This window comes from Raphanus sativus, unplaced genomic scaffold (assembly GCF_000801105.2).
Source record: "Raphanus sativus cultivar WK10039 unplaced genomic scaffold, ASM80110v3 Scaffold0410, whole genome shotgun sequence".
Lineage (NCBI taxonomy): Eukaryota > Viridiplantae > Streptophyta > Magnoliopsida > Brassicales > Brassicaceae > Raphanus > Raphanus sativus.
In genome coordinates, this window is record NW_026615729.1 from 28,197 (window position 1) to 41,304 (window position 13,108).

At 37.2% G+C, this 13,108-nt stretch overlaps 3 protein-coding genes across 3 annotated transcripts; 2 read left to right on the forward strand and 1 right to left on the reverse strand.

Annotated features, from left to right (window-relative positions):
* On the forward strand, window positions 1–3,111 carry LOC108829682 (uncharacterized). Its single transcript, XM_056996888.1, has 9 exons — window positions 1–27; window positions 74–760; window positions 832–1,038; window positions 1,135–1,224; window positions 1,319–1,426; window positions 1,515–1,727; window positions 1,827–2,159; window positions 2,231–2,584; window positions 2,656–3,111. The coding sequence occupies exons 1-9, from the start codon at window positions 1–3 to the stop codon at window positions 2,935–2,937; spliced, it is 2,301 nt and encodes a 766-aa protein (XP_056852868.1). The 3' UTR covers window positions 2,938–3,111.
* Window positions 3,112–4,781: 1,670 nt separating this feature from the next.
* LOC130502070 (uncharacterized) lies at window positions 4,782–6,695 on the forward strand. The gene is made up of 4 exons (XM_056996889.1): window positions 4,782–5,720; window positions 5,801–6,036; window positions 6,087–6,425; window positions 6,509–6,695. Exons 1-4 carry the CDS (start codon window positions 4,782–4,784, stop codon window positions 6,693–6,695), a joined length of 1,701 nt encoding a protein of 566 aa, XP_056852869.1.
* Window positions 6,696–8,790: 2,095 nt separating this feature from the next.
* LOC130502071 (uncharacterized) lies at window positions 8,791–9,312 on the reverse strand. The gene has a single exon (XM_056996890.1). It carries the CDS (start codon window positions 9,310–9,312, stop codon window positions 8,791–8,793), a length of 522 nt encoding a protein of 173 aa, XP_056852870.1.
* Between the last annotated feature and the right edge of the window lie 3,796 nt (window positions 9,313–13,108).

Genomic DNA, 13,108 nt, shown 5'->3' on the forward strand with positions numbered 1-13,108 from the left:
ATGGCAAAAACAGGAGGAGGAGGACAAGTTGGTTCTCGTCGGAGTAGACGTAATCAAGGCTTGGATGTAGTAGATCCAACACACAGTGAAGAAAAGAACAACAAAGAAAGTGGCTGCCCCAACAAAGGCTTTAGTTCTAACGCCAACGAGAAGAAGTAGTAGAATCAAGAAAGTGGCTGCTCAAGCTGACGAGGTAGAAGATGAGCTAGAAGATGTTACACCAGAATATATTCCGCGAGATGATGAGCTAGAAGATGTTACACCAGAATATATTCCTCGAGATGATGAGGTAGAATATGTAACACCGGAAGATGTAACACCAGTGGCTGATCAAGCTGAGAAGGCAAGGTCTGAAGATGATAAAGAAGAAGGAGAAGCTTGTTTGAAAGGACAGGAACAGAAAGAGGATGATGGAGAACCTGCTAATATGGTAGAAGATGAAGTTCTCAATGAGGAAGGGAACGAAGAAGTCAGCAATGCTCAAGATGATGAGATTCCTAGTAACGAAGGAGTTGAGCTACCACGGGAAGAAGTGAAAGAAAAAAATAGAAGAGGACCAACAAAGATGCGTAGAGTGGCTGAAAATCCTAATGAAAAGGTTGCGGTCACATTCACTGACTTTGGTGAGCATGTTGGACCTGGTTCAGTAACACTATCATCTTTTCTTGGTCCTCTTGTGAGAGAACATGTTCCGGTAACACTTTCTGATTGGAGAAGACTTGATGCAGTGACTAAAGCAACAATGTGGGAAGAAATTCAGGTATATATATGCTTTATTGAACCACAATATGACATTATAAACATGTTTGACCTTTGCTTATTTTGATGCAGGGGAGGTTTAACTTGCAAGAAGAGTGGCATAAAGCTGTTATTTTCAAGCAGTTGGGAAGCTTGTGGAGGGCTGGGAAGTCAAGGCTAGTGTCACAAGTACGGGCAGCGAAGACTGCTGCTGAGAGATTAAAATTAAAACCCAGCAACGTCCCATCTATACAAGTGTGGAACACTTGGGTTAGGAGCAAGACTACCTCAAGTTTCACGGTAAATTATCCATATATTATATGTCATGTTCTATAAATTTAATTATGTCTTATTTCATGTCTTATAGATTTAGTCACATTCATATTTATATTGTAGGAAATAAGTAATAGGTACCGAGAGCTGAGAAAAAATCAGATTCCTCATACCATCAGCCGCAAAGGAATGATTCGTTTAGCTTATGATATGGTAAGTAATATGTACTCAAACATCTATATATTGTATAGCTTATTATAATAATTAAACCTCTGTGTACTGAGATATATGTATGTATTTTGTATAGAAAAAAAAGAGTCAAGACCCAAAAAAAGTGAGTAGGAGTAAGGTATGGATTGCGGGACATACTCACGCTGATGGTAGACCCGTGAAGCCTCAATATGCTGAGACTATTGTAAGAATTCTGGAACTTGTTATATATTGTGTTTCATCTTCTTGGATTATGATCATTGAGTTATATTGTGTATAAATGTTCGTATCAGGAACAAATCCAGTCACTTGATAGTCAAATGGACTCTACATCAGCTGCTGATAACATAAGGGAGGATGCTGTCACCAAGATTTTGGGAAAAGACAAACCTGGACGAGTAAGGGGGTTTGGTAGAGGGATTACGGCTACTAAACTAGCATTTCTGCAATCTAGAGACGCAAAGATTGCTGATATGGCTAGTGAGATTGAAGAGTTGAAGGGCATGGTCCGAGAGTTAGCTGGAAAGAAGATACTCGTTTTCACTACATTTACTCAACTGGTCTGATTACAGTTAATAATTAATAATGGTTTTCTCTTCTCACAGAAAACTAATGGTGAGACTGAAACATCTGAGACAAGTGCTGGATTCAAAGAAGGAGTCAGAGTACAAATACTGGATTGGTTTGAGTCAGAAGATGTAGTTGTTGGTGAAGGAGAATTTTGCTCTGATGAACCGATGTACAAAATTGGTCGTGTGCCTATTGGTCCTAATGCAGTGGCTGTTATTGTTAAGTCTGCATTAATCTCGGAAGCTTTTCTCTGGAGGCCTACGACAGATGTATTATCTCTTGGGGACGCAGTGGGATGCAAAGTAGCTTGGCCAATAAATAAAGTGGTTTTGGACAGGAATCCAGTAGCGTCTCAAGATGTATCGATGGTAAAGTTTTTTAATCTAGTACTTTTTCGACATAAGTATAGGTCTCTCATCATTAGCTTGTGACATTGTAGCAACACAAGGAAGGCGAAACTCGAAGATGCAAAATCTATGACTGGACTTCAGAAGAAGAAGAGGTTATTGCTGAAGGTCTCCTGTGCTCATCTAATTCCAAAGAGATGGTTAACAATATACCTCTGGGTCCAAATGCGGTGAGCATTGAAGTGGTGAAGGTGTTTAAAGATAATGCTCATTTGTGGAGGCCAACTGCGGAGATGTTTTTGATTGGTGATGCAATTAACGAGAAAATCGCATGGCCACTCCTCAAGTTTGAAATCATGGCTTCGATCACTGCAGCTGCAACACCTGCAAAACCTGCAGCCACGAAAACAGCATCACCTACCAAACCAGCAAAGAAAAAAGCAATGGTATGTTATTGAAATGAATAACCTTGTATTTGTTTGTCTGTTGGTTGACGTTGGAACTTGTTGAGTTTTAGAGTCCAGGCAGCACTAGTACCACCAAAAGTGCAAAGCAGAAGTGTATTCTCTTCGACTGCAGCAACACCGGACGTAAGGTAGCTGAAGGAAGAGTGGCTTCAACTGATCCGAAAGAGCTGTGTCACTTTGTGCCCCTGGGTCCAAATGCAAGCAAGGTGTGGGTTGAAGTGGCTAAGATTGGTGATGCAAAGGTGTGGAGGCCAAATTCAGAGATTGAATACATCTCTGATGCAATAGGTTCGGTTGTGGCATGGCCAAATGATAAACTGAAGTTGGTGTGAAAGTCTGAAACAATGTAGCTCTAGTTGTGTTTTTTTTTTCTCGACGTCTCTAGTTGTATTTCTAGTTTGAACTTATGTAAAGTTATGTGTAATATTTATGTGTGATATTATGTGTAAGTTCACAAACAAAAAACAAATATTATGTGTAATATTAAGATATAATCTTGTGTACTATCGTTCAAATCTTTAAACTCCAAACAAATCCCTAAACCACAAACAAATCTCCAAACCCTATGTCCAAATCCCTAAACCCTAAAAAAATCCCTAAACCCCAAACAAATCTCCAAACCTTAATTCCAAATCCGTAAATCCCAAAGAAATACCTAAACCCCAAACAAATCTCCAAACCCTAATTCCAAATCCCTAAACCCCAAACAAATCCCTAAATTGTTTTAGATGATAGATTTTAAAATTATAAGAAATCATATTGTAATCTTAATTTTATAAAAGACATTTGTTAAAAAAAATTATAAAACTCATTTGTCCAAAATTCCAAATCCTATAGTCTTTGTACATACAATTATGTCTTAGTGTTTATGAATACATGAGTTATATTGATGAGTTTTATAAAAACTCATATAAAAATTTTATATATATACGAAATTATTTTTCAAAAATTGGAATACTAGTAATAAAAAATTTAAAATTTAATTTACTTTTTTTTTGCTTATAAATCTATTTTATGTTAATTTTCTGATTTCAAACAAAATTAATACTCAGAGCCAATGGGGAGTAACCTCCAGGATTGCAGATGTGGAAATTGCATACGCCGATGGATACATCTCGCCATTATTGATCAGAGTCGTTCTTTTCTAAGCCAATGAGGAGCCACCACTAGGATCGCAGACTGATTAATCCTACACCGTTTGATTTACTGAACTTACTTTGATCAGAACCGTTCATTTGTTTTTCTCATTCTCTTCTCCCAGAACACAACTCCAAACAAAACATCCTCTTCTTTCAGAACAAATCTAAGATCTGAAAGACGTGTATGTCTCGTTATCTTTGATTTGGATGACTCTTAGTTCCGTTCACCGATTGAAATAAAGCAAATGGATAAGACGTGGGTTTGGCTGCCAAGGTATAACCTAAGATCTCTCGAGCTCACTTGTATTCACCGATTGAAAGAAAGCTAACTACTTTTTCTGATATATCATGTAGGAATAGTGACGAGTACTCAGAAGGAGCAACTAATTTTGTGTATTCATCAGCAAGAAGATTGGGAAATCTGTCTGAAATGATGTGTCCTTGCAGAGACTGCCGCAATTTAAGCCATCAGCTAGTTGATAAAATAGTCGAGCATCTAGTGATTAGGGGTATGGATAAGAAGTACAAGAGCTCTTGTTGGAGTGTTCATGGTGAAAAAAGAGAATCTAAAGAAGACACTGGTCCTGGCAATGAAAGGGAGGCATATGAGTTGTTTAAGACAGCATTCTCCATGGATGAAGATGGTCCAAATCAGACGAATGAAAGTGGGGTGGAGCCAAATGATGGTGATGAAGCAGCAGAGGAAACTGAGTTTAGGAAAAAGTTAAGAGACGCTGAAACGCCATTGTACTCGGATTGTATCAAACACACGAAGGTTTCAGCAATCATGGGACTTTACAGATTCAAGGTTAAAAGTGGTGTGTCTGAGAATTACTTCGATCAGCTGTTGGTTTTGCTTAAGGATATGCTACCTGAAGACAATGTGCTTCCAAAGAGTATGGATGATCAAGAAATTTCTGAAGATCTTTGGGTTCGGCTACGACAATATTCATGCTTGCAAGAATGATTGCATACTGTATAGGAAGGAGTATGAGAACCTACAAAGCTGTCCAAGATGCAAAGTTTCAAGATGGGAAATGGATAAGCACAGTAATGAGATAAAGGTGGGGATTCCGGCAAAGGTCCTTAGATATTTTCCAATCAAGGACAGGTTTAGGAGGATGTTTAGATCAAAGAGGATGGCTGAAGATCTGTGTTGGCACTATACCAATGCGACTGAAGATGGTACGATGCGACACCCCGTTGATTCTATCTCTTGGGCACAAGTGAATGATAAATGGCCAGACTTTGCTGCTGAACCAAGGAATCTTCAACTTGGAATTTCTACAGATGGGATGAACACTTTCTCCATGCAAAACACCAATCACAGCACATGGCCAGTGTTGTTAGTGAACTACAACACACCTCCAACGATGTGTATGAAGGCTGAGAATATAATGTTGACATTGCTGATCCCTGGTCCAACAGCTCCTGGTAATAACATAGATGTCTACTTAGCACCATTAATAGATGATCTTAAAGATTTGTGGGCTGAGGGTATTGAAGTCTACGACTCATTTGCGAAGGAGAATTTCACACTTAGAGCCTTGCTGCTTTGGAGTATCAGTGACTATCCAGCATTAGGAACCTTGTCTGGATGTAAAGTGAAGGGGAAACAAGCATGCAATGTATGTGGAAAGGATACACCATCTAGGTGGCTTAAGTTCAGCCGCAAGTTTGTCTACATGGGAAATAGAAAGAGACTACCGCCTGGCCATCGTTACAGATATAAAAAAGCTTGGTTCGACAACACAGTGGAGGAAGGGAATGCGAGTAGGATACAAACTGGCACTGAGATATATGAGACATTACAAGCTTTTAGGAATGATTTTGGAAGACCTCTAGATAAGGAGAAAAAAAGGAGAAGACCAGAGTTGGAAGATGATGAGATGGTTCAAGAAGAAGAGTGTGAAGAATCAAATGATCTATGGCGGTGGAAGAAGAGATCAATATTCTTTGAACTACCTTACTGGAAGGTAAAGCATAGTAATCAGGAACTATATTCTCTCCTTCTCGTATATGAATATGCCTAACAGTTTCTTGTTTAATGTCTTAGGATATGCATGTTCGTCATAATGTTGACGTTATGCACGTTGAAAAGAATGTGTCGGATGCTATACTGTCTATCTTGATGCAAAGTTCAAAGTCAAAAGATGGTTTGAAAGCAAGAAAAGACTTAGCAGATATTGGAATCAGAAGTCACTTGCACACAGAGGTTAGGGGTTCAAAAACATACTTACCTCCAGCATCGTATTGGCTATCGAAGAAAGAGAAGACCATTTTCTGCAAAAGGTTATCTCAGTTAGAGGTCCTGATGGTTATTGTGGAAATATTGCGAATAGTGTTTCAGTTAACCCTCCTAATTTAGGTAGTTTAAAGTCGCATGATCATCACGTGCTAGTACAGAACTTGTTACCAGCTGCATTAAGAGGGTTGTTGCATAGTGGTCCTAGGATTGCCATTAACAGATTATGCAGCTACTTTAACAGGTTGTGCCAACGCATCATTGACCCGGAGAAACTTATATTAATGGAGACAGAGTTTGTGGAAACAATGTGTCAACTGGAGCGCTTCTTCCCTCCATCTCTTTTTGATATCATGTTCCACCTTCCAATACATCTCTCAAAAGAGGCACGCTTGGGAGGACCACTTCACTTCCGCTGGATGTATCCATTTGAAAGGTTTGATGTACTCATTTGCTTCAATTAATGTATTTCTTGCAATGATGTTTGACTAATATTAATATTGCTTGACTGAGTTATAGGTACATGAAAACACTAAAGGCCTTTGTTAAGAATTATGCAAGGCCAGAAGCATGTATGGCTGAGGGGTATTTAGCTGGAGAATGTGTTGCATTTTGTTTAGAGTTCCTTCAAGATTCAGTACAAGTTCAAGAACCAGTTAATCGTAATGAAGATATTGAGGCTGATAGAGTCGTGGTTGAAGGTTGACCTCTGCAGAAGGGAGTAGAGGTCACCCTTTCAGATAAAGATAGAGACATTGCTCATCGCTATGTGCTAATGAATATGGCATCTATGGATCCCTATGTTGAGTAAGAGGTTACCCTTTCTGTTTCATCTACTTTTAATTATAATTTGTTGTTCAAACCTGTTGTTTAATGTCAAATCAGGATGCATTTAGAAGAATTACAAGCTAATGATGCTCGATGTGCTAGAAATGAAACTCTGCTGTGGAAACACCATACTGAGCAGTTTGCAGAATGGGTTAAAAAAAGGTTTTCAACTCCAACTCGTTTTCTTCTATAATATTTTATACATCTTGTTGGATTGATGAACATGTCGAGATTGTTGGATGAACACGTTGTTAGATTGTTAGATTGACAATACTGCTTAGCTCTTAGCTTGATGATGAACACGTTGTTAGATTGTTGGATTGTTCGATTGATGAACATTTTGTCTTCGCAGATTCAGTCAGACTCAATAAATAGTCATTCTAAGGAGTTGAGGTGGTTGGCATTCGGACCAAGAAATGCTGCTTTAGCATATAAAGGGTTTATTATTAAGGGCCAGCGGTTTCATACGGATGCGGTTAAGCAGAAGACTCAAAACAGTGGAGTAAGTTATGAAGCATTTAGCATGTGTAGATCAAGTGCTCGAGATATGAGACAAGTTGCTGATATGCTTACATATTATGGAGTTATAAAGGAGATTTTACTGCTGGACTATCACATGTTCAAAGTACCGCTGTTCAGATGCAATTGGGCTAACACAGGGAATGGTGTGAAGGAAGAAGATGGCTTCACTCTCGTTAACCTTCATATGAACCAGGCAGCTTATTTGAAAGATCCGTTCATTCTGCCCTCTCAAGCATAACAGGTTTTCTACTCTAGGGAAGATGATAATTCTAATTGGTATGTTGTTATGAGAGCACCACCTAGAGGCTACTATGAGTTGGAAACAGAAGAGGTTTTAGGTGCTGCAGCTTTACCTGTCCAAGAAGTCGATGATCTGTGTGATGAAGCTTCTGATGATGATAGTCTTTATGTTAGGGATGATTGTGAAGGGTTGTTAGTGGTAGATTGATAATATTTCATTTTGTAGTGTTGATGGTTTGTTTAAACAATTAAATGTATTATACTGGCCTTTTTTTTCAATATGAGTAATTTTAAAAATTACAAAAATTCGAAATAAATAATCCATTTTAAAAATATAAAATCAATTTATAACTATATATATATATATATTAAATATTCGGGTAAATAAAACGATTTAATAACACGAAACATTTGCTATCTTTGTATAACAAATTGCTATAGATAACTTCAAATTAATGAGTATTAATAACAATTATAACATGTTATTATAAGATTTAACAATTGCATAGAAAACGACGCTATCGTTGTTTACTTAACTATAGCATACGAAAGATCCGCTATAGAAAGTGTCGGACCTATTATAACGGGCGCTGTTAGAGCGTTTAAGGAAACGCTATGGTAAGGGACTAATAGCGTTTAACGGCCGCTATTAATACCCACATTTCCTGTAGTGTTATTAAGGAACTCTAATATGTAAATCTTGCAGAGAAATGTTATAGTTACCCCTTAATCTCAAATACAACTTTAAATACATTTGAAAATTTTACATTGGGAGACACAACTTGAGTTTCCAATTTCAGTAAGAAACACGTGGGATTTAGATATCTCTATACGAACATAATTATAATTTTTATCTAAAATATACAACCATAACTATTTTTTACAAAGAAACACTGTTGCGTTGCTCTGTATAACTAGGTACATCTAAGAAATGTAGATAAAACTAGATGCCATAACTCTGGGACTTATATTGTCTAACTATATATTACATTATCTGAAACTTAGTAAAAGTAGACATTACATTATCTGAAACTAATCTTCAATTGGCCAGTGGGCAGCGGTCATGTGAATTTCATGGCAGAAGTCCCAAACTGCACATTGCCAGAAACAATGATCGCATATCCCATGTGTTCTTGATCCATCTTAGGAGACTACAAACACCGGTTCTTCTATTGCGGAGCACCGGTAATCATGTGAGACGGAACAAGGCTTTATTCTTTCCAGTATAGACATAAACACCTCACGTTTTTCATAACCCCAATGGGCTGAGGATTATTATTCCTGATCATGTAATACATCCGATCAACAAATTCACGACTAAAGTTAGGATAGTTGTGAACCAACCCTCCATCATCTACACTAAACGCTAAGTTGAGCATTCCATCTACATACTTGGCCAACAACAATCTTCTCTCAGCAGCAAGATGGATTTTCTCTCTTCCTTGATCAAGTAAATGGAGGTAGAAGAACTCATACATACCGCGCAAGTAGATGGCCTCTAGATTACCGGCTTGGTAGCACAGAAGTCGGAATTTTCTTACAGCATTAACCTCATTAATCCAATCATCGAAGTGAATGAGATCAGCAGATCGATATAAGTAGTCATCTCTGCCGATTTGATTAACCCCGGAGAAAGCAATTCTTGCACTACCGAAGTCCCAGATGTGAAGTGTTGCTACCTTTGAGAGAATCTTATGGAGGATGGAAGGAGGGAGAGAAGCCAAGTTCGACATGGAGAAGTGTGGAGAGATATTCGAGATATTCGTTTAATCGAGTAAATGGAAAGATTAACGTTTTTGGACAGGTGATAAACCTACTTATAATGGGGATGATCCTCTTACCGATAGGATTGTATTTACTATCCCACTTAACAGTATTTTGATAGACGTCTTTAGAAGACGAGAAGACACGACTTATCACTGCAAGAACAGGCGCATGGGTTGATTTGAAACTTTGAAAAACGAACATGCAACAAAGAAATATTCTGTGAATAATTTAGTGAAACTCACCGAGTGGGTTATTTTAATAACTGTCTCATTTCATGATTTATTTGAGTTAGATATTCATTTAATCACACCATAGCGTAACTTTTTATTTTAATAGTTATAACCAAAATATAATACTTTTTGAAAGAAATACACTTCTAATGTGAATATAATTATAATGTTTATCTAAATATTTTATAAGCTTCTAGGAGGTTCTTTAGATCTCTAGTCTCACAGGCAGGTCCAAAAAAAAGGAAACACTGGCAAGGCAATATTAAGCTCGCAAGGAAAGGCCAAGTTGTGGGCATGCCAATAAGGTGATTATTCTCCTGCCGATTACAGGCTTTTGCGTTGCTCTGTATAACTAGGTACACCTAAGAAATTCTAGGTAACTATCTGCAAGGCAATATTATGTTCGCAAGGTTATAGCGTGTCCCTTTGATATTTTCAAACATATTTTCAAACCGTAACGACTTCACAAGCACGCTTCTGACTCGAATAGTATATATAGGCTTTAGAACTATGCATAACTCTATATATTTAAGTGACACTAACTAATTTTGACTGTCTAAATTTATGAAACTAACCAAAATTTCAGAATTTAGATAGTCTAAATTTATGAAACTATGTATATCTAGATATTATATTGTTTTATTTTGCAAACAAATAGAAAAAGATAATTTATGATATCGAAAATCCTGTAATTAATGATAATATTCCAAACCTCCTGTAATTAATGATATTGAAAAAGTCTCTTATAATCATTACACTTGCGACTCTACACTTGCGACTCTACATTTGCATTGAAACGCCACGAAACCATCTGTAATTATGTAACTATGTATATCTAGATATTATATTTTTTTATTTTGCAAACAAATAGAAAAAGATAATTAATGATATCGAAAAATCCTGTAATTAATGATAATATTCCAAACCTCCTGTAATTAATGATATTGAAAAAGTCTCTTATAATCAGTCACTTGCGACTCTACACTTGCGACTCTACACTTGCATTGAAACGCCACGAAACCATCATCTCATTGCATTTAAACTCCACTCCCGCCGAAGTAACTTACTTCAGTCACTCTGAAAAATTCACCAACCAGAAAAGAAACGATTCATCATCTCATTTCTCATCTCCTCTATCATCTCTCCTCTCTACAAACAACGAATCTCACAAACAACTCCAAGATGACACACTACAATAAGCTTTCTGAGGTTTGTTATAACCCCATGCTCAGGTCTTGGCGTTTCGGAGTCAAAATACACAGGGTCTACCCTGTCTATTTACTCTCATATCTTACCGACATACCTTTCAATACCTATATCCTCGCAGATGAAGATGTAAGTGTTATCATCACCTCTCAGGTTTGTCATTCATAACATCACCTATCTTACCGACAGTGATCCTTGTACTTTATTTATTAATGTAGGGGTCCAAGATGGAGATGAGCGTTTATGGGGATAATGATAAGTTTAGAGGCTTCGAGGAGAAAGAGGGAGTGGGTGGAAATCTTTCAGGTACAAGTTCAACATTCCAGTGGAGGTTTCCAGGCAACTAAGTCTCGGTTCAGACTATCTGCTACGCCCAGCACACAAGTCCGCACCATCGAGCCTCTGAACAATCGGCTCTTCATGGACTTCATGAACATCCATGCAATCCCTCACTTGTCCTACAGGGAACAAAACTATCCCATAGGTATGAGTTCTGCTAAAATATATTACACATATGTAGATGTTGGTAATCGCAACATTGTTTAGTTGAGTAACTATGTAGAGGTAAGTGAAACTAAGTGAAACGAACTGATTTAGAACATTGTATAACTATGTATAGGTAAGTGAAACTAAGTGAAACGAACTGATTTAGTTGAATAACACTTATATGGTAGATACAATGGGAGTGGTCTTCGATACGGAAGTCCATTTTGATGACTCTACAAGACCAAGGATGGTGTTCTACATAAGGAACAACATGTAAGTAGAAAGTAACAAATTATCCAAGATAAATTTATCTATATTGTAATTGACACACATTCTCTCAATAGTGACAGCCAGATAAAATGTGTGATAACTGGCAAGCAGGCCTATGCCTTCCGGGATGGTCTTAAAAACAGAAGAGGACAGGTGATTGTGGCCCTTAAGATGTGGAGAGTTTGCCATTGTTAGAGTAAGTGTAGTTTCTGTGTCTACTTTTAAATGTGATAGTTGAGTTAAACGTTTACTAAAATCGTTATTTATACAGATATTGTTGGTCCTGCTGATATATGGCTTGAGACCGAAGATGGAATGTCGGACTTCAGGTTCAATCCGCGTTTGTCCGAGGTTGAGTACTCCAGGCAGTCTTTAATAAACAGCGACCCTTATGTTAATAAATATGGGGTTGAAGGTCTTGTGTAAATTAGGTCTTGTGTAAATCTTGATGTTCTAACTGTTATCCAACTTCTGGTTTCTCTTAATCAATTGTTCCAATTTCTGGTTTCACTTAATCAATTGTTCGGCTTTTCGAAATAGGTCAGATTTTGTGTTAGTTTCACTTTTTCAATGGTCTGACATCGTAATAATAATAGAAACTTTATCGATAGATCAAACTATATAGTTATCCAACTTCGCAGAACTTAGGAGAAACTTCGCATTAACTTAATTAAAAAACATTAACGTAATTGTTCAACATTGCTTAAATAAAAACATTGACTGAATTATCCAACCATCGAATATAAAACATTGACTAAATTATCCAACCAGAGATTCAACATAATCATGAAGATATTTAGTTCCCAACGCCACCATCACTCTCTATCCTGATGAGTGTTCATCCGATTCAAGATGCGAAGAAGAATCTGCGTTTAAAGTTATAACCAAATAAGAAATAATATGATTTCTTGATAGGAATATATGCTTAACATACCTTGCTCGTAGCTCGTTAACTTCAGGTACATCAGGGTTCCACAGTACCTGCTTGTATTCGTGCATACCTGTAAGAAAAACTAAACTTGGAGGGAAATTAATACATAGTAGCGCAGTCTGCAATTTAACCGAATGAAGATGAACAAAATAATACCACCTCGGAATTGATTAATATGCCAAAATCGTAATAAGCAAATTTCAGGATCTCCAGATTGTCGACAACGAACACGATTTTTCTCAAATTGAACGGCGGTGTCACCTAGTGCTTGGCATTCGATTATACGTTCCCTATGTATAACAAACATATTATGACAATACATAACATTAGGGTTTATGTAGTGTTATTTATAAAGTGATAGTTATTATACCTATGATCTTTTATTTTGAAACTCAGAAATGCCAGGTCGTTGATCTTTGCTTCTTCATTTAAAAGAAATTGGATTGATGCACAACTAACTACCACGCCGATAACATCTGAAATAAATATTGTCATTAAACATACACAAGATAATAACTTTTTAATTAACAAAACTGAAACGTAACTTATATAACCACGAACAACTATAACTTACCAACAGCAATTTGGAAGTCAAGCCTCCTATGGATAATATCAACGAAACTGGAATGATAGAAGTAC

What these genes read in the sequence shown, in the direction of transcription:
- LOC108829682 (XM_056996888.1), top strand. Translation starts at nt 1, where the DNA reads ATGGCAAAAACAGGAGGAGGAGGACAA. An exon ending in CGTCTCAAGATGTATCGATG is followed by an intron (nt 2,160 to 2,230) that starts GTAAAGTTTTTT and finishes GTGACATTGTAG; the next exon opens with CAACACAAGGAAGGCGAAAC. An exon ending in CAGCAAAGAAAAAAGCAATG is followed by an intron (nt 2,585 to 2,655) that starts GTATGTTATTGA and finishes GTTGAGTTTTAG; the next exon opens with AGTCCAGGCAGCACTAGTAC.
- LOC130502070 (XM_056996889.1), top strand. Translation starts at nt 4,782, where the DNA reads ATGGATAAGCACAGTAATGAGATAAAGGTGGGGATTCCGGCAAAGGTC. An exon ending in TTGAACTACCTTACTGGAAG is followed by an intron (nt 5,721 to 5,800) that starts GTAAAGCATAGT and finishes TTAATGTCTTAG; the next exon opens with GATATGCATGTTCGTCATAA. An exon ending in TGGATGTATCCATTTGAAAG is followed by an intron (nt 6,426 to 6,508) that starts GTTTGATGTACT and finishes ACTGAGTTATAG; the next exon opens with GTACATGAAAACACTAAAGG.
- LOC130502071 (XM_056996890.1), bottom strand. Translation starts at nt 9,312, where the DNA reads ATGTCGAACTTGGCTTCTCTCCCTCCTTCCATCCTCCATAAGATTCTC.